This window comes from Emydura macquarii, unplaced genomic scaffold (genome assembly GCF_026122565.2).
Source record: "Emydura macquarii macquarii isolate MOO-44397 ecotype Brisbane River unplaced genomic scaffold, CSIRO-AGI_Emac_v2 contig_1390, whole genome shotgun sequence".
Taxonomy (NCBI): domain Eukaryota; kingdom Metazoa; phylum Chordata; order Testudines; family Chelidae; genus Emydura; species Emydura macquarii.
In genome coordinates, this window is record NW_027131527.1 from 4553316 (window position 1) to 4581116 (window position 27801).

A 27801-nucleotide genomic window follows, 5' to 3' on the forward strand; every position below is an offset into this window, starting at 1 on the left:
CCACTTGCATATATTATTCATGATAAATTAATAATGTCATGAACTCTGCAGAGTTAGGCTTTTCTCAGAAGTTAGAAATACCAAGTGAGGTAAGTAAAATGTGTTAAGCTACTAGGGGTTTTTTGTTGTATTTTAAATCTCTTATCTTTTTGTCACTGCATTTTGAGTGATCTAATCTGGTGTACTCTATTTCCCCCCTCCCAGAATCCAATACAAAAGTATTGACCTTTCATTTATTTCACATAACTACCTTTTTTAAACTTCCCATTGTTTGTTTGATATGTTCTCTCAAACCTGACAGCTACCAAACAACTTTTCTTTTTTGGCGCAACAATTTCTCCCCTATGTTCAACCCATTGTTTGTTTGGTTTTTTTTAAGTAGCTGAAATGAACACAATTTTCACTTCTGTTTACTAATTTGGGCATCTGGAGGTGACACTAGTATTGCCAGCAAACTGTCAAGAATATTGGTACTTTGGTACTGGAGAGCCAGAAAAAGGATCTCATCTTTGTGATCAAAATGGTATATTTCCTTGCCAACATTGTAGAAGACATTAGCCTCTTTTCCTCATATTTAGAAAAGAGCAGAACTCTCCATTCGGGACTTAACATCAAGATGTATTGGGCATAACCTACTAAAGAGTGATTTCTTAATTTGAGAAACTCTAGACATTTCACTGAGAGTTGAAATGATGCTTTTGTTCTAAACCCATAGGAATGGTTCTTTGAAATCCAGGGGATATGCTACTGATATTTGTAACTGAAGCATGTATAGGATGCAGCTGTATCCTATATTTTATCATTAACAGAGACTTAGCTGTGGTACTTGAATAAGTGTGACCTTTCACATTTTCGCTGTAAGTGCACTGAAACAAAATGAATAAAACTGTTTGACAGCATTTTCAGATTAGCACATACCTCAGTTTCCAGAAATATTTGTGTCATTGGTATAAAAAGACTCTCTTCACTTTGATGTATGAAACAAAGTAAAGAAAAACCCTGCAGATTTCCCACTTCAGTCATCACCAACTTCTATCTGCACATCCAGTTTGGTTGTGGCCCAAGATTTCAGAAACCTCAGTAGGGGCTTGATCCATCTTCATTTGGGAGTCCTTTTTTCATTGACTTCAGAGAAAACTAAAGTAAGCCCTGGAGCAGAAGAACCTGTGAGTTCCACCATTTGTGGCTGAAACCTGGAGAGGAAAATTTATCAGATTTTGGGGAAGTTGAATCTAAATCCTAGCCTTGGTGTGTCCTTAATTCAAACTCCAATCTAACCTTAATCAGGATCTGATCTTTGCCTCTTGAATCAATCTCTAATACATTCAGGATACATAAAAGTAACCCATGCATTTTAAGCTTGCGGGCTCCAAAGGATTCTATCTAATCACATTGTGATGCCTTTTTTTTGCGTGTGTGACTGCTGTGAATAGTTCTATGCTTTATGAAGCTTTAAGAATCAGATGGTACTATTTCTTTACACCACCTTTAATCTCTCAAATGTTCTGGAATGCCGAGTTTAAAGACTTGTCAGTCAGTTGTATCTGGAGTTGTTGAAGACTAACTTTAGGAAAAAAGAGGAGCTAGGTGTGACTTGTAGACAAGGGACCCTCTCATTGTGCTAGCATGGCTACTTTGTTGTTCTGATCCAATTAATGATGCTTAAATTTAAAAGACGTGGCAGATTCATGAAGTCACTGAGACCCACAAAAGACCATGTAGTCTTCAACATTTTATCATTATACTTTTATATAGTTGTACCATGTAATGACATTTTAACAAGAAAACATTATAGATTTTTGATAAAATTTATTTTCAGTGATGGTTTCAGAGATACAGAAGAAACAAGCTGAAGAAAAAGCTGCTTTGTTTCAAGATAGTTATTTTAAGGCTGATTTTCAGGTAGCAGAATTGTGGTTTCAGGATAACCTAGCTAATAATCATCATGCTCCCATATTTTCTTAAGTGTGCATGTATAAAAATTTGCAAGAACAATTATTGCACAATAATAGTAACTGCATATGAAAATTATGTGCACATGCCATTATGAAAATGTAGGCTTCAGTTTACTATCTCATTTGTGTCGTGCATAAATTATTGTTAAAATACTGTTCTTAAAAAGTCTCTCAGAACTGGGATCACGGACCATGATGATAATAATGTCTGGTGGTGTGTGTGCCCCTCCTCTACATTTCATCTATTTGCCTTGATTTGCATCTTAAATAAGGATTAAGGTCCCAATCTAACCCCATGTATAACTTTACTCATGTTCTTTTGGCTTCAATGGATTACTCACATGAGTAAATATATGCACATGCTTAAATATTTGTAGGATTGGGGCCTGAAAATCTTATTTTTCAATCAATATCTGCCCACCCTTGTATTTTATTTATAATACGACTTACCTCAGGATGTCATATTTTACTAATGCTGGTCACATGATGTTGTATACTAGCTCAGTGGTACCCACCAATTTGTTTAATCAATGACTTGTTCCTTCTTTATTCCCCATAGCATAGGGTTAACTAAGGGAAATGTGCATTCAGTCAAATTTCAGCCAGTGCCATAGTCGTACAATTCATGGCTTCCTTTCGTCAGCATGTGATTTGACTTTCTCCTTGGGACCTCTCACTTTCAGAGAGAATTGAGTGCTTATATCAAGCTCTGATATATCTGACTCCCAGCCCTTGTTCGGGGTTCTAACCATTAGGCCAGGCAGCAGCTCTAATTACTAAGTCAAACCATCCATATCCTGATCCCTGACAAAGAGAGATGCTTAAGAAGGTCTTTAGGACACTCTTAAAATCAGTCAATCCTATAATTTGACCTGCCTTTTATTTATTTTGTGTTTTGAAGTGTAATAGCAGTGCCATTAGCCTGCCCAGCACTCGAGTGACCTATCAATAATAAAGTTGATGGTATGTGCAATGAAGAAAAGAAACAGTTGGTGAGAAAAGAGATGCAACTTTCCACCCTCTATTGGGGTTATTATCATGACAAACAATGTGTAAGAAACTAATTGAAAATACCTGACTATTGTCCTTTTTCAGATATTGGGAAAATTTTATAATTTGTGTATGTTTATTAAAAGGTATGTAAATGTTAAAGAGCCTACACACCTATGCTACGCATTTTCAACATTGCTTAAACATACAAGCAAATTAATACTCGGAAACAGGAAAAGAGCAGCAGTATGTTTGATAGAATCCACCACCAGCAAACCAGATATCTCAGAAGCTCAAATTTCCCTCGCCACTTTGTTATTTCCCCTCTTCATACAGTTCTCCCATTTTCAAATGTATGTGTTGAAAAAAGGATCTTTGTAGCACATTTTAAGTTAAGCTTATTGCAAGTAATACAATGCAGGCTGCTTTAGATACTGTAGATCAGATTTTCTGGTTTATCCAAACAGTCTTCAGTGACGGTGGTCCAAAATGAAAGGATGAAGAATCGGTGGCTTCAAGACTCCTAAGCTAGCATTCTTTTTATTCTGCAAAGCCTATTCTAATTTACTTCCTGCTGTCCTCAGTCAGGGATTATCAGAGTATAGGTTGTTTTGGCCACAGCCTCCTCATTTGGCTGCTCTCTCTTCAAATGGGGATGGAAGGTGGTACCATAAAGCCATTATGCCAGCTCTACACAAACTGGGGAGATTACCTCACACAAGGGCAATCCTCAGGGGGGCCAGCTGTGCCAACTTCAGAGTTGCTCTGCACTACTATTATAGTGAAAAGCAGGTTGTATCAAGGCTGGAAATCTGGTCCTACAGTTTTATGAGATGGAAATATTACTTTTGACAGCTCAAGTTATTTTTTACATAAACAAAATGTAAGAAAGGCAACAGATATACAAGGTGAGAGTACAGTAAAGCGAGCACCATACGTTATATGTTACAATAAATTGTTCTTTATATTGGTTACTATCATGGCAAAAAGTTATAGCAATGATTTTTTTAAAAACATCAACTCATCCTATTTCTACCATCTTACTTCAAACAGTTCAGTTTTTAACCTAAGCACAGGCAGGAAATCATCTTTCTCAGTTCTTACTTTACTAGGAAAGCTGCTTTTTTTTTATAGTGGACATTTGTTTTAAAACCACAGTGACAAAATACGTTTACGGGATGCAATCAAAAGCATTGTAAATGTAATTATTTAGTTTCAGTACATCGATATCACTAAAGTAACAGGGATCGAACCCTGAAAATATTTTTTCATCAGATCTGAAATCTTGAAAACTAGTATATTCCTAGGAATAAGGAAGATGGTGCTCTGGAACATGAAAATACTTTCACCATACCCATTTTAAAAAATTAGAGAGACAACTTTGCAAGAGGCTATAAGCTGCTTTTAGCATGAGACTTTACTTGAGTTTTGTCCCAGATCTGGCTTGCTCATTTCTCATTAATTTTGCTGAGAGAATACTTCACCCATGGAGAAATTAGCACTTTGCTTAATAGAGGAAATCCTACAATGCATCTTGCTTTGGCTGGGCATATACACAAAACCATACTTTTCTGTAGTGTTTTGTTTCCCAGGTGGTAAAGAGCCTGTAAGGAGCTGATAAATTTATAAGATCAAATTTTCAAAAGCTGTCTCTGCCTTTTTCCCCATGCATGACCCCTGTTTATTTTGCATGCACAACTGGTACATTCTTCTGCAACTGATCACTAAACAGCTAACTACTTGCACATGCAAATATAAGTTACTCCTTGAGTGAAAATGTGTGTCTGGAAAACTGAAGTCAAACAGAAGCTATACCTTTTCAAATTTGTCCCACAGCATGTAGTTACAGTATGTTGCTGTTCATTCATGAAATGTTTGAAACCCAAGTTTTGACCTTGATTGAGTTTGAGTTGATAGTCTTCCTATGACTTGTAAATTAAATGGAGCTATGGCGATCAGTTTTCGTAATATTTTTTTCATGAAATGTAATGTAATGCCTGAAATAAAATCTCTAACTAAACAGACACTGTCAGAGACTCAATGAAATTGATTAGTTGGCAATATTTATAGAATCCATTTGTTTCAATTTTTAAATCCAAGCAAATTTTGAGTTACCTTTGCAAGTTCAGGAAAGTTAAAGCGGTATGGTCTAGAGAAAAGTGAAGGGAAGACTGGTATTATGCTAGGTTTCTCTCACATACACAGAGATTTTCTTTTGGGCTTTCCTAGATTAAAGACAGTTCACTCTTCTGGATTATAGGATGGTTTTATGATCTACACAAGTGGGGAAAAGAATGAGACAAACCAAATTCACATTATCATGTAACTTGAGAGAGAATTTAAGGTCTGACCCTCATTGGTTTCCCTGGTCTTGGGATCAGATTCTTTAATCCCAAACACTGGGTATTCCCATTATCCACATCTACGGAATTATTTAAATGTTTGATGCACAGAATTATTCTAAGTTCATAAGAAAGGAACCAGAATTAATTTGAATTTGATGTACATTTAGTACTATACAATGTAGTTTATTACAGAAAATCACCTGTATGTTGACACACAGATGTTCCTTCATGTATGGGTGCATGTGTAAAATAAAATATATGAAAACTTCTGGCAGATTCCCAAGAAAAGTTACCTAGTCGCAATAGTCAAGATTTTTTAAAAGAACAAACAAGGTGGGTGAGGTAAACCAATAGTGTTGGAAGAGACAAGCTTTTGAACCTCACAGAGCTTTTCTTTAGGCCTGGAACAGGTCACCAGAGTGTCACAACTAAAAAATACTGTGGTGCTCTGGTGACCTTTTTTAGACCCAAAGAAGAGCTCTGTGAAGCTCTAAAGTTTCTCTACCACCAACAAACGTTAGTCTAATATCTAATCTGCCTTGTTTCTCTTATAACTTGGGACCAATATGGCTCCAACAACATTGTAAACAAGATTTTAATAAGTCATTCATTACTTTTTTAGGTGCCTAAATATTTTGGTGCACCTTCAAAGGACCCCTTTTTCAAAATCGGGGCCCCTTTAAGTTTCCTTAAGCTGGGCATCCAAAATCATTACTCACTTTTGAAAATGTCCCTCTGCTCCAAATTCCACATGAGCTTCAACAAGGAAAAAAAAATGCTATATAGGGACAGGCTTGCCAACATTCAGTCATCAAAATAAATTAAACGATTTCAAATTGTGAAAAACTGATATGTTTTTATGCAAAAATTTGTTTTAGGCATTTTCTCACTTTTGTAGTTCTTGCTGTTTCAAATTTGAATTGAAAACACAAAAACATCTGAATTCTTGAGTCCCTTGGAAACAGGCTGTTTTTTCACTTTTAAAACAACCAACCCTCTTCCCCCCTCCCTCCACACAACCTCCAGTTTCAAATAGTCTTACCTTGTGTCATATTTTACACATCTCTACCATTTTATTGTCTTTCGATCCAGTAGTTCAGGAGGTCAGCTGAAAACAAGGAAAAGTCAATCCAAAACAACAGCGTCACAGTTAATGTCTTGCAAACTATTTCTCTTGCTCAGGTGTAATTTTAGATACTGGTATAAAATGATACACCATAAGTAAACCAAGAAAGAGGATTTTCTTAGTATTTGTCACACTTTGCTGTAATCTTGAAAGACTAGACAGCATTCAAAAATCAGTCTCTGTGTTTCAAGCGTCACCAGCCCAGAAAGTGATTGAACAAAAGGTATAGTAATGAAGGCTAGTTTACTGAATTTAAATTGGCAAAATCCGAACCATAGTTTGACAGTATTAATAAAATATTTTTGCGTGTAAACAATGCTGCTTTGTCATTGTCGTTATTTTGGCATGTCTGCACAATGCAGTAATTATACTGTGCTCCACTATTTTCTGGAAATGCCTGCACAATATTGTCTTTTTCCTGCTTCCCCAGGCTCTTTTGGAACCTAAACAAATACAGTAGACATGTAGAAATGTGATAGAATTACTATAAGGCTCAGTTTCTTAAGTCACCAAAAGAACCCTCTTGAGTACACCTTTTCTGGTGCTGGAATTGATTTGGGTGATAATCGTATCAAATAAACCTGAGCTAAACATTAAAGTGTCTGCTGCAGTAGGCACATCCCTGGCCTCATTTCTGTTCCTTTCTGAGATTTCTCTGTAAATACAGGTTTTCTGAAGCTAATGTTTCATTTTAAATAAATATATGTAGATGCAGATATAAAAGGTACTTTTTTTGTGTTGTGTGTATTCTGGATCTTATCTGTTGGATCACTGGCCATTATGGACTGCAGTCACACATGTGGTAAGATCCTCAGCGGGTATAAATTGGCATAACTACCTTGAAGACACGGGTTGTGCAGTGTTTTGAAGACAAAGTCCCACAAAAGTTCTAAGTAGTATGATACAGTCAGTGTGGTTCTATGATTGTCTTAGAACATACCTGGTTTGAAATCCTGGCCACACTGAATCCAATGTCAAAATTTTCATTAACTTCAATGGAGCCAGGATTGCACTTCTGGAACCTTTGCAAAAACTGGGATATGGGAGTCCTTCAGTTGCAGATCTGCTCATTTAATGGATTTCAGTCTTGCAAAACTCAGGTGTTGAGATTCAGTTCATCAGAGGCACTTAGGAGCGCTACAAAAACTTAGATTCAGATTTTTAGAGCTCCTAAATTCTGTGAGATGAGAGCTGTTGTAAAGTTTCCTGCCAAGCTTTATTCAGTGCAAATAGGATAGATTTGATTAACCGGGAATTTCAGTTAAATGGAGTTCAGAAAATTGGGGTTGCACTACATTACTGGAAATATGCCTCCACTATGGATTGTTGTCAGGCTACATTTAAAAATTATTTACTCAGTTTAATTACGCTGTCCTGGTCCCATATCATCATGTTCCTTTTAGAATTCTCTGTTGATTTGATTGCAGGAGTAGTTAAAGGAAATGCTGTATGGTGTCTATTTTTGTTTTCATAGCCAAGATATTGCTAAAAAATATTGTTGCCGTTAAAAATGCCTCCTGTTGCAACAGCAGGAGGATATTTCATCAGACCAGCAGGGAATAGACAATCTCCGGGGTACTGAGAGAAGGGGGGAAAGAGAGAGGCATTCTCAGACCTTAGAGAATGCAGCAGCCACTCTGTGGCTGCTGTCCTGCCCTCTTTGCCTCTTAGATTTGTTAAGTTCTAGTTTGAACTGTTTCCAAGATCCTGGGGGGTCTGACTAATCAGCAGTTTTGGCGATCAGGAAGGAATTTTTCCTTCAGAGCAAGATTGACAAGAAGCCTGCTGAGATTTTTCACCTTCCTCACAGCATCCTGTGGGCTTGAATGAAGGTTAGTAAGGAAAGGAACTTAAAATCTTTCCATTTGTAACTAGAGTTTGCAATTTCATCACCAATGTGCAGTGTGGATGAGTGATTTAAAGGGGCCAACTCCCAGAGGTAAACATGAGTAAGAGATCCAGGAAATGGCTGGGAGATGCTATTAGGCTGGAGCAAGAAGGGGAAAATCTTAAATCCTTGCAGTCAGAGGTACCTTTCATGTGTACTCCCATTCTACTGCTAGGGGGAAGGTGAGAAGATTCAGAAGAGGGCTGAATCGTAGGCTGAACAGGTCCAGCCCTGAATATTGATTGTTTGTCATGAGGCCGTTTAACACATCCCTGGAGCCAAATAAGTGACTAGTTTAAATGTTAATAGTGGTGTGGTCTTCCACTTTAAAACCCATCCCTCTAACTGTTTCATTCTCCCACATGTCTTGATCAACTCAGCATTTGCCAGCAACACTAACTTGATATTTCCCCCTATACCTAGAACAAGAAAGTGATGTGGTGTCTGAGTTTGTATAACTGAGTTTGTCTGCTGGCAAATGTTGACTTTTAAATGGCAATCACTGCAAATCAACAATCATCAGTAGTAGATAGATTGACTGGGATCTTGGAATCCATTTTATCAGCCAACGGATGTCACTTAGAAAATCTGGTACAAAAAATTTCATATATTTTTAAAAGGACAATAAATGACTTTTTTTTAATAAGCTACATATTTTGGGGAAGTTTTCTTTTCTTATGATGCTTTCTGACAAGTTTAAAAAACTGTATCTTTTAAAGATTTAATCATTGGAAAAAAAAGGCAATTTCCATAGCGTGGGAGGGAAGGGATAGGGATAGGGAGTTCATTTTTGGTCAATTTTTCACAAAAACTGCATACTGTTTTCTGTTCAGCACTAATCAAAGAGTTTTAGACTTAAAAACAATTGTTGATTGCCTGGAAGAAAAATAGTGAGAGAACAATAACCTGTATTATACAGGAGGCCAGACTAGATGACCACAGTGGTCCCTTCTGGCTTTAGAATCTATGAATCTGTAAGATGTAACTAATTATTGCTAACTAGTATTTTTTCCCATTTACTTTATGGAAAACTTAGACTAGTTTTCACAACATTTCCACCAACTTGATTGAAGTATGTTTAAAACAAAATGCATTTGTTTGTGGATGAGATTACTCTCAGATAAGGGGCTCACACGTTGATGATGGTTAACAGTGGACTGCCGGTATAATTGTCAACTCTGTTTCTATTTCATAGTGATGCCAGTTGTTTCTATTGTTAACCATTGTGTTCAGAAGGAAGACCGTGTATAAAACAGTGAAATTTAAGCTTTGTCACTGGTCACATTCTGCTGTCAGATGCCTCTGCACATCTCATATGATTTTGATGGGAGCTGCAAGTTTTTAGCTGCTTTTATTCGGTGTTTGTGGATTGGAGTGAATATGTAGGAATGATTCCGTAACTTTTGCTGTAACACTGCTCCAGGATCAATAAAGGGCATGATTGTACCATTGCTGTTCATAGGAAACTCCCACTCAATTCAGCAGGAGTGTGGGATGCATATCAGCAGAAACAAAGCCAAGAAGCCTATCTTCTAAACTCCCTGTAAACATCTTCAAAACTATCTCCTCTTCATTATCCTCCTCCTAACCTCCTTTAAAACTGTCCTTTTCTGCCATGCCGACGAAAAACTTGTCAACAATTAGGCTGCTTATTGTGCTCAGACCACTGCCTCTGATGGTGACTGGTATTGTCTGGTTGTTTCCTTGTATTCCTTTGTCTGTTTGCGACCATGAATTGTCTCTTGTTTTATACTTAGATTGTGAGCTATTGGGGTAGGGACTATCATTTTCTTCTGTTTGTACAGTGCCTAAGACAATGGCTTCTTTGTCCATGACTAGGGCTCTGAAGTGCTAGGATAATACAAATAATAAATAATAATAATTAGGAACATATTACTATTGCCTCTTATTTGGTAAGGTTAAAAAGTCAAGACTCAGACTATGATTTTATTCCTGTTTTATAGATATTCGTGGGTTGCAGGGATTTCTGGACCAGGCCTCAAGACTAGGACTTGATGTATCATTACAAAAGGTGGACAGAAACATCAGCAGAGTTTTTGCCAGCCTTTTTACTACCATGAAAACAGAAGAGTTGAATCGCTACCGTGACACATTACGAAGAGCAATCTTACTTCTAAGCCCAAGGGGTGCCCAAAATTTCATCAATGAGGTCAGTGCATTGTTCTTTTTAGAATTGTGCATTATGATAACTTGCATGATATTTTATACAGTATTGACCAAATTTTCCAAAGTGGCACATTCTGAAAATGTGGACCTACATCTGTCAGTTTGTTACTATGTATCTTAGTCAATCTTCAGTTTCACAGAAATGATTATAATGTACTTCTGATTACATACATATTGCAAGTGATTTGCAAGGCCCATCTATAATCTTAGGAAAGACACTATATGTGTTTATCAGTGATTGTCTCCTTTCCTGTGGACATTCCCAAATCCTTGCTAAAAGGAATTAACTACAAAGGTCTATGGAATACGCTATCAGTGTGGTAGTGGAATCCCAGTATTTGTACTACAAATACAGTAGAAGGTATTTGTTACCTTATCTCTTAATGGTTTCTTGAGATCAATGAGACTAATTAGGAACAGGACATAGTGGTTAGGTAAAGATGGAAATAACACTGTGCCATCGGCTACTGTTTTGACATTAATGAATGTTTCCCACCTTTTTCCAGTATGATGTGAAGAATTACTCTGAGGTGCTTACTGTGCTGAAAAGCCTGAAATCTAAGGGTCATATCCTCAATAGGTGTAAATTAGGATAGCTTCACTTATCTACACTAACTAAGAATTTGGCCTTAAATGTTGTACCCTTTTGCTTTGTCACCAGAGAACTGAACTGTGAAATTCAAAAGTTTTAAAGGCCTATCTCCAGTTATCAGTGTGTTGCTACATGAATATCTGCTATATTAAATAATAAAATCATTTTAAAATTGAATTAGTTGTCGCTCTTTACTGGTTTTCTTAGATCATAGCAGCATTAATAAACCTTTCATTTTTTTGTTAAACTGTGATGATGTCTAATCTTGATGAATATGGTTAATTTTTAGCACTGATTTTTTCCATTGGAGGCCCACCATGAAATAGAATTTTGGGTTAGTTTTCAGATCTGTCCAAATGAAATGTCCCAAATTGGTACTAAGCTGTGACATCAGTATTTACAGATCACTTAGATTTGATATCTGATTGAGGTCAATCTCCTTTCAATATACACAATTCCCAGAAATATTAATAAGAGTTATATTGAAAGGACAAAAGCCCTGCAGGCCTCTAGAGTTTGAGTAATGCATTAAACCTTTTTACCACTCAGCCTTTTCTCAAAGCAGTGTAGTATTATAGGTATTAGAGCTAATTATCCTGATATTTTCCCCAATCCCTACAGGAGTATAACTGTGGACAGAAATGAGAAGTAATGAATTTGACAATCTTCTATTGAATCTTGATTGATTCAGAAAAGCTTTATGGAAGAAAATTTAAATAAAAATAAACTCCCAAAAGTCTTGAGACACTTGAGTATATGCTTTAGGGAAGAATCTTGCAAGGGCAGGGAATGAACTTAAATGGGACTCAATATGTCTCTTACATTTCTAGTGTCTATATGATTCTCTAGAGCTGCGTACTTCTATAATGCAAGGTATAAAACCCTGTATTGTGTACAATCTATAATGCGTATTGAGTTGCAACTTTCAGATCAAGAGTTTTGTATTTAATTTACAGAAATAGGGTACTGAAATCATACAGAGGGAAGAGGAGACTAAAATGAAGGCAAGAAACCTAAAATTAACAAATTACACATATAGAAGGAGTAATATCTAGAAAGAATGGGAATCAGTTTTCCTGTCCTGCAAAAAATTTTCAAGTGCTGAAAAAATATTTCACTGAAAAATTTTCAACCACTTCCATTAACATCAATGAGGATACTGATAAATTCCTGACTGAGTGCAGGATTATGTGTGAGCCCACAGACTCACTCAAAAGTCAAGATATATTAAACTTCTATTATTGTAAGAATAATACTGTTCAATGAGTGTGGTGTGAATCGTTGTAACATCATTTTATATAGGTTCACAGACCTCTTCTAGTTGAAATAGGCACATATTACTCTGCCTGTTAATCACGGCAAAAAGAGACAATCTTTATTTTCATTAGAGAAGGCCCTGATCTAAAAAATGTGGCTCTAGATTACAGCCCTAGTCATCTCATCTTCTCCCTAAAGTTCAAGTGTGTTCAATAGAAAGAGGGGCCAGCTTTGGAACTCAGATCCCTGGCAGGGTTACAAAATGCCCAAAGCTCAGAGGTGATCAGCTGTAGGGTTTTATTTCAGGCTTATCTCTAATTGATTTAGACATCATTTCTCCTCTATTGGCTTAGTATTCTTAATGCCTGGTTCTGTGGTATTCCATGTTCACTGCAGCAAGGATTGTTGACACTTTCATAGGTTTTTCAAGCTTTATTATTCGGTCAAGACTATTGTACTTGAGAGGGATAGGCAGACATACCTCTTCTGGGGAAGTGAAGATTGAAGTTGTTTGCAGAAAACTGAATATAGTGTTGCTTGACACCTAAAATGTTTTATACACATCATCTGCTGCAGATATTGCACTTCAAGCTCACTTTTGGGGTTGAAGCAAACCTAGTTTCTATGTAGTGAGCTTCCTTTTGGAGCAAGCAGTAAATTAACTTGAATAACTAAGGGGCATATGCTCTCTTCTACATATGTGGAACTTCCTCTAACTGTTGCACAGTCAGTGTGCAAAAGATGGGCTGGATTAGGGGGATGGGCACATATAGGAAAAGGAACCTTTACATGGTCCCTGTGTGCCAGTGCACCGGGGGGGAAGGGTAAAGAGGGAAAGAAGCCAGGGGATCCATTACTATGCAGATCCTCTGGTTGTTCCTTCCTTTGCCCCATCCACTGGCAGGCAGGGCCACAAGGGCTATCTCAGGCTCTGCAGCCTGGGATGGGGAAGGATTCCTTTTCCATAGGTCACTGGTAGAGAAATCCAGAGTCTAGCCTATTACTAGGGCTATGTGATGGGTCCTTGGATTTCATGTTAAAGAACAGTACATTTGAAAAATGTTATAGTTAAGGGCTCTTCCCAACATAAAGGCATCAATAAACTGGAGAGAATTCAAAGGCGGGGGGGTGGGTGACAAAAATGATACAAGGATTGGATAGTATGACATATTCAGAGAAGTGTAGGGAACTTGCTATATACAGTCTGACTAAAGAGTAACAAATACTTAGAAGAAATAGCATGAGGAGGAGGAGAAGGAATTATTTAAGATAGTTATGGGTGGCATAACAGGAAGTAATGACCTTAAACTAAAAAAAGGAAACTTTCTAACAATGTGGTTAATTAGACAATGGAACCTCTTGCCAAAGGAGGTGATTGAGGCATCATCACCCAAGGTGTTCAAAAATAAACTAGATGAAATGCTCAAAGACAGTGTAGAAGTCATTTCTGCACAAGTTCAGAGAATGAACTAGATGACCCTATGGTCTTTTCAAGACTTTCCCGCTATGATTCTGAGAGAGAGAATGCAAACTGGTGAATTCTGAATAACCACATATGTGATGAGGAACAAGAGATATTATCAGAGGGCTAGTCTACACCAGAAGAACTAAACTGGTACGGCTGCATCAATGCAGCCGCACTGCTGTAGCGCATCTGGTGAAAATGCTCTATGCCAGCAGGGGAGCGCTCTAGTGTTGGCATAATTATTCCACTCCTGCGAGAAGCAGAAGTTATATTGTCGAGAGAGAGACTCTTGCCAACATCGTGTTGGTGTGAACGGCACTTAGGTCACTGTAACTTGCATTGCTTAAGTAGGTGTGTGTGTGTGTGTGTGGGGGGGTCTTTTTCAGGCCCCTGAATGACGTTAAGGTTTAAGCCATAGTGTAGATCTACTCATAGTCTAGTATCCCATATGTGTACTACTGGAGATGTACAGTAACTTGTGTGTGTGTGTGCTTTAAAAAAAGGCCCAACTAAATGTAATGTATGTGTGTTGAGAAAGATGGAAATATGTATTTGACCTACAAAGATTGTTTAAAAAAAATAGTGTGCAGACTGTAATGAGCTGGCTATAGATGCATAAATACTGGATAGAATCAGAACTGCTCAACTGTGTGTCATGAGCCCACCACTGATACATGAAGACTTTCCTTGATTTACTTAAACAATAAAATTCTGCACCTTTGGAGCAGGAGGAACTGAGCTCTCTTCCTGATGTCACTATAGAATTCTGATAGTCATGTGAAATGACAGCTGTGAACGTCATAGATAGTTGTAGATCTGGTAAAACTGTTTTTGTTTCTCTCTTTCTGTGCTTTCCCTATGTGTTCAGCTCTGATCTCTTATTGGAGTTCAAGTATTGGTCTCAGTTTCCTCTTTTATATTCCCCCATGTCTGATGCTCGAGTCAGTGCTGCCCTGAGTCAGTATTAGAAGTCAGTTCAGCGTGGTATATCATACTCCCTCCTTCCTGCCCCTCTGTGCTAGCTTGTGTGCAAGAAACTGAGTTTGTTTTTCTAACTTCCCCATGAAGTGACAACCTATCACCCAAATGGAATTATAAAAATGATATGTGGTATCTAGAACATTCTGTGCTACCAAGGAAAACAATCTTGCCTATATGAAATCCATTTTTTGAAGGAAATAAAGATCCTCTATCTTTTATAGTAACTTCAGCAGGAAATTACGTTTCATATTGATAAACTTAATATTTTGGCTTTTGGCATTCATTTTTGACATCTGCCTTTATATCTCTGTACCTAAGTACACATATAGATATCTATGTATGTGGCTATGTATATGCTGTTTATACAATGATTTATAATGACAGAAATCTTTTGTGAGGAATTTGGTCTGCAAAGTCGTGTGTGTCCCCCCCCCCCCCACCTTTTTTTTTTTTTTTTTTTAAATAAATTAATATGTTTGTTTAAACAAATAGCAGTGATTGCCTAATTTTGTGTGGCTAATTTTAAACCATTAAAATTCTGGGAATGGCATAATTCTTCTTTGAGTAGAGCTAGAAAAAACTGCTGCACCTGTACTTTTTGTTTAAATCCAACCTGCACTGTGCCTCCTTAGAAACTAAAATCTCTGGCATTGTTGACATTTTGGACACAAAATGGGTTTTTTGGATTCAAAGGAAAATAATTAAAATTAAAAAAAAAAAAAAAAAAAAACCCACACAAAAAACAAACAAACAAACCCCACAACCCTAAACTGAAAGTGAAAAGTTAACAAAGAGTAAGTTAAGAAAGTTGTTTCCTGATCTTGGGTAAATTGGCTTAAACACAGCTTCCTTTTCTTTGGGGATTTAACAGAAGAATACAATTTGTCTCATTACTAGTAATCCTAGATGCAGAAGCACTGCAAAAAACATAAGAAAAAAATCCATCCAGAAACATTTGTTTGAATTTTAATATAAATTGTAGGCAATTTGTGAAGAGGAAAAATTATTTTATATGAATTAGTCAGCAAAGTCTATGTATGACACCTTCCACTTTGTTTCAATTATGTTAAAGTGATTATGTTTTGAAGTTCTTTTTGTTGGACTCAGCTGTGATCCATCAGATTTTGAAAATCATTGTAATGATTATGAAGGGGAAAAACAAAGCAGCATCCATTCATACAACTTTAATAATAAACAATAACAAGTCTCTGGGTGTTTAGGAGATGAAGATGGGAAAACGACTGGCTTGTGGAAATACAAGTACATTAGTAGGAATTGAGGGTGACCTTCATAAGGCTTAGAATTTGCTGTAGTATTATTCTTTTTACATTACCCTGTATTCTTTTTACATTACTCCCTGTAAGGGAGTGATAATATTGGCTGGCCTAAAGAATTTAGATGTTTGCTAGCATTTTTAATTTGATAAGTGAACACTTATGCATAGGTGTTCAGATTTGTTCTTGGTATAACATCATTGGCTTTCAATGGAGTTACGCCATTGATGAATTTGCCCCTTACTAATTAACTGTCAGTTGGTTAGGTGGTTTTAGATACAAATAGTAAAATTAATCCAAACGCACGTACAATTAGATTTCCACATTCCTCATTCTCTAATTCCTTTGAACAAAGTATTTCAAAGTTACCTAGGAGTGGTTGAGGAAATGCTGGTCAATTTTCTGATAATATTGCCTGCTAAATTAATCATGAACAAGTGCAGAAAGCTCTCACAAATCTCATTTTCAGCATGACTAAATATAATGTGTGTAGCTATCACATGAAAAGGTGGCAGCACAATATGGTAAAGATTGCATAAAGTTAGAGGGATACAAGATATTCATTAAACACCCTTCATTGAAGTGAAAACTCGGAAAAAATCATGGGTAGGCTTAAGAATCTCACATGAATTTTGATATGGCAGACATTTATTTTACTCATGCATAATCTTTCTTGATGTTAACGTGAATACTGACAGTAATACTTTATGTACCTGATTGTTGTGGTGGTGTATTTTTTTTAATTTTCACTGCTATATTTTTGTTATAGGATTTGAGAATTTTTTCATTAGTCCATGGTGTTATTGCTTGATATTGTTTTCTCCATTACATTTCTGCATTTGCTTATTTATTATAAAAACAAAGAGCTATTTGGACTTAGATCTGAGACCAAATTCTGGCCAGTGCAGGGAAATTGGCATAGCCATTTCTCAAGTACGATGTAAAAGAACTGTTTGTTTGTACTGTGTCTTCACCCCAGCAGCCCAACTTACCCTCATGACCTGCTTAAAGTAAAAATATGTGCAGACAACTGTGTGTGGAGATGAATGTGAGCAGACATGTAGACAACACGAACCCAGGCCTTAACCCAAAATGCACCTCTTGACTCCTGCAATTAAGGACCTGCAGGACAGCTTTCTCAGAATTATGGGCACACACAATTCTGGCTGACATCTGTCCCCTTCCCACTGCAGGCCGTGGCTTTTCTGGCATGTCTCTCTTCTCAGTGCATTGGGTGCTGAGGATTGCCATATTTATTTTGTATGATGGTAGTGGATTTCTTCATTTTTTTGCTACCACTTTTAAAAATTGTTGGGTGTTTTTGGCTAAATCTAGGCCCCATTGAACGCTGTGGGCCCACTCTTTGATCCTGTGGATGGCAAAACATTGGTAATGAATACAGATCCTTGCACCTTCAAGCTGGGTTCCAATGCTTGTTCCCTTTACTATTAAAAAGGACACTTCTTCCTGCCAGAGATTAATGGATCTATGACTGTGGGATTTCCCTGGCACTTCTCCCGTCATGCTTTCTTGTTCTATCCTCTGATTTAAAATATATGATTTATAATTAATTAGGTTTTTTTTAGTTGTAGTAGTTGCATGCATGAAGGAATTTTTTAACTGACCTCTGCGTAAGTTTCTTGTAGAATTCAATTAACATATATTAAATTCTAAACCGATATTGGACCAAATTAATCACGGGTGTAATCCCCCTGGAAAACAGTGGAGTTATACCAGCAATGAATTTGGACCACAGTGCTTAATTTTGCTACACTTCATTTTCCATACATTACTAAATTGTGTCACACTATCATTTCCAAATGCTCCAACTGTGCTGTTCTGATAGTTTCATAAATATCTTTTACAACACAGTGTACCAGAAGATACTTTATCATATAAAATTACTTCAAGCCATAATAGTTGGATCAGCTTTATTATGGCTTGTACTTTATTAAAACTGACAACTTTCCTAGAACTGTTTATGGAACATGCTCATATCACTTGCATAGTTTTGAGGGGAGGGGGAAAAAACACCCAAGTGTGGGCAGTATGTTTTGTAGCTAATCTGTATTACTTGTCTTATTAGAACCCTTTTTCCTCTCTCTATTCCTGTACATTTTTTTTCAAGTTTAAAAATAGATACAATAATTTTGCATTAGCAGCTTCCCCTTCCTCTCCCCAGTGTGCATATGCGCACACCTACATTACACAACACTGTTGGATTTTGTTAATCAGCGGTTGAGCAGGAGGAAGAGAAGATAGGGGAATGGTTACATTTTTGCTGAGTCACCTAACCATGAAAATGACATCTATGAATAGTTGAGTATGTTCAGCTGACAGGGTCTGCTTTACAAAGAGCTATTTGGCAGACAGCAGCACCAGGTTTTGGCACTGTTATATGCCAAACATTTGTATGGCTGTGAATTACTTGTAACTTTCTCCTTAGTGCCCTGCAACAGAGCAAATGAAATATGTTTGAGTAGTATGTTCACTGTAGTTGTTTCAATTAAACGTTCTGGGGCAGATTCCAGTTTGTTGTTCTATTAAAGTATGGGGCAGCTCCTAACATTTGCTGTTCTCCAATGATATATATCTGTGTTTATTGCATGGATGCCAGCCCTATTGACATCCATGAATCAGACAAGTGGTTAAGTATCATGGCTTCAACAAGGGCTGGTATCAGCTTTTTCAGAGAGAGATGGTGCAAGAAACCATGCAATAGTCACTTGTGTGGGGTGCTAGGGACAAAAAAAGACCTAAAGGAAAGTTTTTCTTAATGACCATTTAGTGAAGATTGGCTTATGCCCTGAAGCATGAGCTTTTATATCTCTTCAAAACTCTTATTTAAAAAATCCTTACTATTGTAGCTCTGAATGTTCTTGTCTTCCATATAATTATCCAGTACTATTTGTAATCTTGCTAAACTATCGGCTTTAATGAGCTTCTGTGGAAATGAGTTCCATGGGGTGATTATGAAACAGCATTTCCTTTTTGTAATCTGTGTTAAATTTGCTGTCTTTTTGGATTCTTTCAATATCCCTTTGGTTCTTGTATTATGAAAGAGGGCAGCTATAAGAATCTGGTCTACCTTCACTCTGCCTTTTTTGTAGAAGCAGCGCAGCTCTCAAATGTAATTCTGAAGTAGTAAAATTAACTCTACAGAAAGGAATAGAACCTGAAATATATCTGGACTTTGAAAGTGGTAGCTCCAACCTTTAGGCATCCTTTATGAGAAAAGACATTATGTAAAGTAAATGTTAGTGTTCTTACTTATTCAGTACGTCTTGAGGTCAAACCTATTTATTTTAGAAAATTAATGTAGTGTTTGTTTGAGTAAAAAGTATAAAAAGTGAACTGAATTTTTTTATATGTATGCATAGATAAAGACACGCCCATACCCACAGAGTAACAGTTTTTGTTTGTTGTTCTTAGCCACTGCATTGAGGGATGCAAGAGTAACCTTTAATAAATGTACAAGATTTATTTTCTTTTCAGATCATTTACTTTTGTGGGTTTGGCTGAATGTATGAGCTTCCTGCAGTTTAAAGATAAAGATTTTCAAAAATGAACTGGAAATCTAAATTAAGTACTCTGACATATCTGTGGTCAGAGAGCACATAAATATATGCAAAATGTTTCTCTATAAAATACTGTAAACCTTTAGGCAATTACTTTATCATTCATAGCAATGATAATTTTGAACAATTTTAGAATAATTTACCAGAATGCTTGAAATAACTAATTAATTATGGATGATTAATTTTTAAATGACCCCATATTTGCATTTCATTATCCCATTGTTCACCGAGCTTAAAACTTTAGCAGAAGTACTACATATGCCTAAGGGAACCAGTTCTGCCTTGTAAAATCTGAAAAATATAACAACTAAGTGCATAACTATTTAAAGAACTTGCTGTTTTCTGACTAATTGTTTTTTACTACATGTATTGGAAAACTCAGATGATATAGACTCCAGAAAATATAAAACTGAAATACCACTGTTATTTTCAATCTTGTGATGTTTTACAATGCCTTAAACACCACAGTATATAACTACGGATAAATGTGTGAGTTTTTCATGGCAACCACTGTATCTCTCAGGTAAATACAGAGGCTGACATAGGATGTCTTTCACTAAAAAAGCCTGTCATCCCTCCCTCAAGATTTAGTCCTGCTATTGTGGATTAAGGAAGTGATTTCCTCATTTATTCTTCCCCCCCCCCCCCTTTTATCCTGGAAAGGGATAAGTAATGATAGTTACTAATTTGCATTTTTAATTTTGTACCTTCTCAAATTGTCATTTAAATCACTATTAGTGAATGAAATAAAGTGATATTTACCCAAGTCAGATTTAGTTCAAAATTAATTTAGAAAATAATCTAAGTCTTGAATAATTATTTTGGGAATATGGCAGAGTGTCCTTTGCACACAAGATAGAAGTTTGGGCAAAACTTACCTTGAAAGTTGGAGAAGACTCATCCCAGGAGAGTGAGCTCTATTTATTTGGTCTGTTCTCCTTGTTCAAGTTAGAGTAGGTCATCTGTGCCAGCTGTGAATAACCCTAAATACCTATTGTCTTGGGACAATTGTCTATTGGCTGGGACTTACCAGTACAAGAATGGCCTGGCTTTCCTGTGACCGTATTCCTTTTTTCAGCAACAGTAAACAGGATGATCTAGAAACCACCTATAGCTGCCTTGTGCCAATTGAAGTTCCATCTACACTCGGTAAATGGTCTAGGGCCTGGGTCCATTGGGTTTAGGTTTGCTTTACATTCGTGGATTGGTGCAAAGTGTCCATCGGACAGCATCTATTTAAGGGCCTAAGATCTTGACAGGTTTTTTATGTTCAGAGTATAGGTTTTTATAAAAACCTCAAGGGAGCCCATTGAAAATTAAAGTGAAGAAATATTTGGGAACCTTGTTTGTCAGGGGCAAGCACTGAGATTCGGTTAAATCATGTTTATAACTGAAGATGGTGCTATAATTGTGCAATAAGACTGTGTTTCATCAGGCAAAGAGTATTCTATGTCAGACAAACAGAGCAGTACATCATCAGCATGGAGTGTGATGTCTCAGTTGCCTTCATTCATGTTTATACCCTGAAGGTGTAAAGGTCAAATACTCAAAATATTTATGGCAAGAGGTTAAATGGAAAGGACCTGAAGAAAGGCAGGTAGAGCACTGTCCTGAGAGTTGCCACTATAGAGAGTAAAGAGGTTTCATAAGTAAGATGACTGACATTGGGATGGGAATAAAATGCATTGGGAACAATGAGGAATTTCTACAGAAACTAGTTCTGGGTAAAATTTCACCAGATTTAGCTTCAGATGCTTTTCCAAATTTTTGTTTGCAAAGTTGTTAGAAATTCTGTAAGAAGGGATTTTACTGTTAGATTTCTGGTACACCTTGTTTTCATATGGTCTAGGAAACAGAAATAACAGTGTTTTTAATAATAAATAAAAATTTAATAAAATAGTGTTTTTCGTAGCATTTCATAGTGTGTACCAAATGCCACCAGAAAGCTTAGAGATCTGTGAAATAACCGTATCCTCCCCCACAAATTTATATTCATCTGAATATTTTCAAACCTCAGCATATGCCTGGCTGAGTTTTGAGCAAAGTTATCTTAACTACGTTGGTTCACCAATGTATTCTGAAAATCAAAAACTTTAGACGATGCAGAACACTAAATTCCGTTGGACATCAGTGACAGCCATGCTGACTTCACCAGCACCATGAAAGGCTCAGGCACAGACATGCAGACAATACACAGGAAGATGTGCTGTGTTCTTGGAAGTATGCCCAAAATTGAACTAGCCAAGAATGCTGATTATCATTAATTATTTTACAGCTCTGGTAGTGCACACAGAGATCTAAATCTATGTAAGACAGGTCCCTGGCTTAAAATGTTAATGATCTAAGTGCTATTTTGTAATTCTGATAATACCATCATGGCAAAGATGTGTGCAGAGGTGCCAGAGGTTGGGAGTTTTGTGCTTGTGGATGAGGGAGGCAGTCAGGATGTGCTGTAAAGTGATGATTGCATGAACTTTCTGGAGGTGTAGTGTTTAGTCCTTGCACTGAAAAACAAGGACCATACTTCAGTTTTGCTTATCTTTTACATCCTTATAAAATACACAGGGTACCTAGTATGCTGTTCTTTTACTATCCTGCATCCATTGCAAAGCTATATATCAGCATGTTGTAAAGATTTTTCTCCTTCTGGGTTTTATGAGGAATAATGGATAGGGCTGTGTAGAAATCCCTACTCTTAATCCTATCTAGTGAAAGGTCAATATCTTTCTATATTTGTACACTGTGGATGCCAGTGCAATACAAGTAATGAATAATAGCTCCCATACTGTGATCTATGTGGCAACATGGAAACTCTGTAGCAGAGAGTGTCAGAAACTATGGGGGGGATAGTCAGGCCTAGTGGTCAGAGCTGTGGCAGTTGGGCCTAACGGCTGGAGCCAGAATCAGGAGTCCAGAGCAGTGTTGAAACAAGGCTGGGCAATAGAAAGGCTGGAACAGGACTAGAAACAGGACTGGAGGAGGCTAAGGCTTGTGGAGTCTGTTAGCATTATCATAACATGCCACAAAGTGACATCGAGCAGACTGAACTGCTGTTTCTCCTGCAAGACTTCTATACCTGCCCTGAGAGTCACCAGATCAGCTCCTGGCTTGGGCCGAGCACAAGAATGACTCATCAACGTGGTTTAATCAGGCTATAGTTCAGGAATGACTCATCATCCTGCAGAGGGTAATTTCTGAGACCTTTCCTGTTTCCAATAGGGACATCCAAGAAACTTCTACCAGCTGAACTCTTCGTGCTTCTGTAGTAAGGCACATGCTACACTATTTCCAGCTATGTATCTGCAATGCTTCAGCCCATTGATGCGATTTTTTTTATCACTGCTCCCATTGCCATCTTTCAGAGTTTTGCCAGAATTTCTTTGCAATGCAGCATGATTTTTTCTCCCAGAAGTTATTTAGTTACTGATTTGTATCGCAGTAACACCAAGAGGCCCTAGCAGAGATCGGGGCTCCATTGTATAGAAGTCTGTGCCCCAAACCACTTACAATCTTAATAGACAAGACAAACAAAAGGTGGGAAAAGGAAGCATTTCCCATTCTACAGTTGGGGAGCTGGGGCACAGAGGAAGTTACACAAGGTAACACAAGAAGTGAAGGTTGAACCATGATCTCCTGAGTCTAGTCCAACACCTTAACCAAAAAATCATCCACTCATGGAACACTGTCAGCTATATCTGTTTCACCATTGACCCCTAGCCACAGTATTTGAACTTACTGGAAAGTATATATTCTCTCCCAGTCCATCACTCCAGGGATTTGGGGTCAGACTGTTGCCTTTGGCTAATTCACTCTGGGTCAAATACTATAAACCTCTTCAAATAACAGAATTTGTTTTTAGTTTTATTTTCTAACTAGCTACGTAACCAAACTTGCACATAAAGTTTTACATGGCATTTGAAGAATTGCTCAGGTAAATTTTTTTATTTAATTAGGGTCCTTTCATTGTAATAGACTTAAACTTTGCTGTGGACACACTCAGTGGATGAGATCAGTTTGTTTGGCACTGACCCATCCATTCAACTTGAAGCAATCAGATTAAAAAGCTTTGCACTTTATTAATGTGTGTGCAAATGGCAATTGAGTTCCAAGGACACTCTTTACGAAAGCACCTTGAATGATCAATCTTGGTGTGTAATTCATAGTTTACTTTCAACTTGCTCGATTTCTTTTCTAAAGAGAAAAATTCTAGTTAAAATTGTTTTTCGATCGTATCAAGAAAAAAACAAAATATGGATTTTGATTACTTCTTGCTAATGAAAACAACATGGCTGTAGGATATTAAATGTTGCCCCAATACAGTGTCCAATAAAACTGGAAGATCATATAGAATACATCATGTGGACTAACAGATGCAAACATTTCAGTGTTCAGTTTCTAAACCCTTTTAGTTTTGAATGTAGCACTTGTCAAAGTCATTCAAGATTACATGTATAACCAAGAGGCACCCTAAAGTTCTAAATATCAATGTGAAATTAAAATTGGGTACACCTTTCCAGCACAAAATGTGTGTATTTGTGTGTGGGGCGGTGGAGGGGGTTAATATGTCTGAATCACAAAAATATGTTTGCGCCTCACTAGTAACACCAGCAAGAAAAATAACAGGTAAAATAATGACAAAATAATTTTAGGGACTTATCCAAAATCCACTGAAGTCAACGAGAGTCTTTGGATTAGGGTATTCAATCACTACTGGCTTCTGCAGAAATCCCAAAATGGCTGAGGTTCTGCCGTAAGCATCAGAAGTGGTTCTAGGCATTTGGAAAATGTACAGGCACACACAGGCACCCCAGCAGCTAGCACTCCTGCTACTCCATAAGAAATCATTAGAGAAGTACTTGTAAAGATCTTGAGGGTTCATTAAAGAATAAACTATTGAATGAGTAAGGAATAGAACTTTAATAACACAGATGGGAGTGACTCTCAGGTGTGCAGCTGGGAGTAGCCATGTTAAATCTGATATAGGGCACATCTCCCAATTCACACAACACTGTCAAAATGTTTTATGGACCATCCTGTAGAATTTAATAGAAAATCATGCCCTTGTTTACAGAATTATATAGGATAGCCTCTGGTTATTTGAACTATTATTCTCTATAGGTATTAGAACCTTCCTGGTTTAATCCCACTAAATTCTACAGGACTTTTCCATGGGGCCTATGACCACATTCCATTTTGAAAGAGGTATTTGGGGAGGGTGTGGGAGAGGGAAGAGGACCCATATTGTCCCACATTAACAAGCAGCCTGATCCAACCCCTCTTTATTAAATGTTGGAACTCTCCTTGTGCCTCCCAGGGACTAGCATTGTCATCCTCTACTTAGCCGAAATCTTCTCCAAAATGTGCTGCTTGGATTTCTGATATATAGCTCTGATATATAGTGTGTACATGCCCACTCTCACATTATAGGCCTATAAAATGGTAGGACAGTTATTCTGAGAAATTTGATGTCCTTATAAATGTCACCAAATTTAACTCAAGTAAATTATCTTCGTCTTTGGAGAAGTTAGGATAAAGATATTATATAGGGCTATTTGGGAAAGGGATAGGAATGTATGTATGTATGTACATGTGTGTAATCTTTATCCTAACTCCCCCAAAGAGCAAAGGCCTTGTGGGAAAATGCACAAGCTCAGAGTGTATGTACTGTAATGCAACTGGGAAAGGAAATTGAAAAAGCTAAAATATTAGAGAGAATGAGAGTTTCTCTGAGACTGTCTTCTATTTTGATGCTTTCAAATGACCAAAGTTGGGAGTGACTCTAATACTTCCTTATATTGTAAAAGAGAGGCAGCCTGAGTTAGCTGATTAAGCACATCTTGCAGACAGCTTCTATTAAATTCTGTATCTGTTCCTTGTATCTGTAAGCAGCAGTATTACATATATACATATCAACCTCATGCAATTATGCTGTAAATAGAAGATGACTTCCTTCTCCAATGTTGTTGATTTGGTATTTCACCGGCACTAATTTTTTCAAAAGTGGACCTGATTAATACTTTCTTTATATATAATATATAAATAAAATGTATCATGTCCTTCAAATATTCAGATGTACTATTTGAGAGTTTGTCAGGACAGGTATATACATTATTGTTTTCAAGTACTGTCATTCAAATGAGTAATCAATATCAAGCATACTTTAGAGTTCAGTTTGTTCACCTTTGTTAGGGTGGGTGAGGTACTGCTCGTCTACAACAGCGATCTCTACTGGATCCAGTGTGAGACCCATAGAAGTGCGTGTCATAAGCTCAAATACTGCTGCAGCTAAAAAAAGATTGCCCTTTAACTTAAGTGGTCTAAGCCTATGCTTATGGAGTAGAGTGATCTGATTCCTAGCCCTGTTTGTTCATGAAATTCCAGGGTACAACAGATTTGTTACACAGCGAAGAAGCAAAATTCAATTTTTTTTGCCTCCAACTTTTTTGGAGGATTATCTATAATAGAAATTAGGAGTAATCCTGCGAAAGTGTAGGATCATTATCAAACTAGGTCAATGACATATGAGATTGGAATGAAGCTACTTAGTTTGCCTTTCGGTGCTCAAATCTCTTGCATATTTGAGTTTGTGCGTTTTTGTAGCTTGCTGGAATTTTTGGTTTAATACCTTATCATTAGTGCCATAATTCCAATCACTCTGTTGGTATTGACTATGGTGTCAGCACAAACTAGAAATACGAGACCTGGTGTAGGACTTCTACTTATTTATTGCTATTGAGGTGAAGGTGCGTCACGCAGGCTACATGCATAGCTCTGGGCATGTTCATACCAATCCGGGTAGGCAACCAATAGTGTTTTGATGGTAACTTTTTTGTATGCTAGATCTATGAGTCACAGTAATGTATCCACAAGTAGCTGTATGCAATATTTCATCTCTTTTCTAGATTCAGTGCTTTTAAAAAATGAAATTCAGCTTTTTGCAGTGAGGAGGATCTGTCTCTTGCTCTCTTTCTCTTTTCCCTCCTCCCAAATAAGTCTCTTTATGGTAAATTTGTATTAAGTGAATTCTTCTGAAAAATAGATTGAGTTTGAGATCTTAATTTTAAATAATGTTGGTGGAGATGTTAAAATGATCTGCATGGATGTTTAATGAGGCATGTTAACACTGTTGTCATCACTAAACTAAAATTAGAATTAAGAGTACATATAAATCTTTACAGGGAAGTAATGGCCCAGTTAAAAGGTTGTCATGTGAAGGTGGTCTGCTTATGTATAAAACTGGAGCCAGTTCTTTTTCACCTTGACCAAAAATTTGTCAAGAAAAAAAAAATCTTCCAGAACTACTGAAGCTTCCATCCCAACAGTTGTAATTAAAAGTGAACACTTATGTCCCATCTGTTTACCACATCACTGAAGCTATGAGCGCTGTCAGTGGCTGTGGGCAAACAGATAAATCAACAAGCTAGTGGGCTGCTTTAGTGCGTAATGACACCCACCAAATTTCCCACTCAGCTCATTGATATTGATTTGCAAATGAGCCTGCCTGTTTGTTTATTGGAATCGCGTCATTACTCCAGCAAAGTATTCCAGCCAAGATGTAACAGCTTTCTAGGGGCTCTGGATTTCATTATTTATCACTTTCATTTGCCTGTGAAAGGGTCAGGAAAACTAACAAAGGGGACTTGCGATAATTAAAACTACCAGAAAGTACTGTAATGGAAGAATTTTTAAATCACCAGAATGAAGCTGTGAGGTAAAGGAAAGAATAAGACAATACCACACGTTTCTTTAACTCTTTAATTAAAAATAGTGTGGAACTGGAAACAGTTATCTGTATGTCACTGACTGCAGTAATGCCCATTAAGTAGTTCCTTTCTCTGAAACTGCCTCTTTATTGATGTATCCATATCCCTCAAAATCCTGCAAAACTTTCCCCTAGTCCTCTAAGGAAATGCAGGAAAGGGAATGGAGTTTGTTTTTAAAAAAGAGAAATGGGGAGACTGACATCAAAGTTAATTGAGGCAAGAAAGACAGAACTGAGTTTGTGTGTGACATTTGTCCTTCCGCTCATCAGTTGGATCTTTTAAAGCATGTCAGGATGTTACTGAAGAAAACCCCGCAGAAAATTCCTCCAGCTCTTTGTTGCTTTTCACAAGAGTACATGAAGTCCTCTTATGTGCAAGTGAACTGTGTCAAAATGGCTGT

General features: G+C 37.2%; 1 protein-coding gene across 5 annotated transcripts in view; it reads left to right on the forward strand.

Moving 5' to 3' along the window:
- Positions 1–27801, forward strand: part of GRID1 (glutamate ionotropic receptor delta type subunit 1) — a 710419-nt gene that overhangs the window by 385326 nt on the left and 297292 nt on the right. For all 5 annotated transcript variants that reach the window (XM_067552528.1, XM_067552524.1, XM_067552526.1 and 2 more), the window contains exon 4: positions 10269–10474. In XM_067552528.1, the coding sequence (XP_067408629.1) occupies positions 10269–10474 (206 nt within the window). The remainder of the gene's footprint in view (positions 1–10268; positions 10475–27801) is intronic.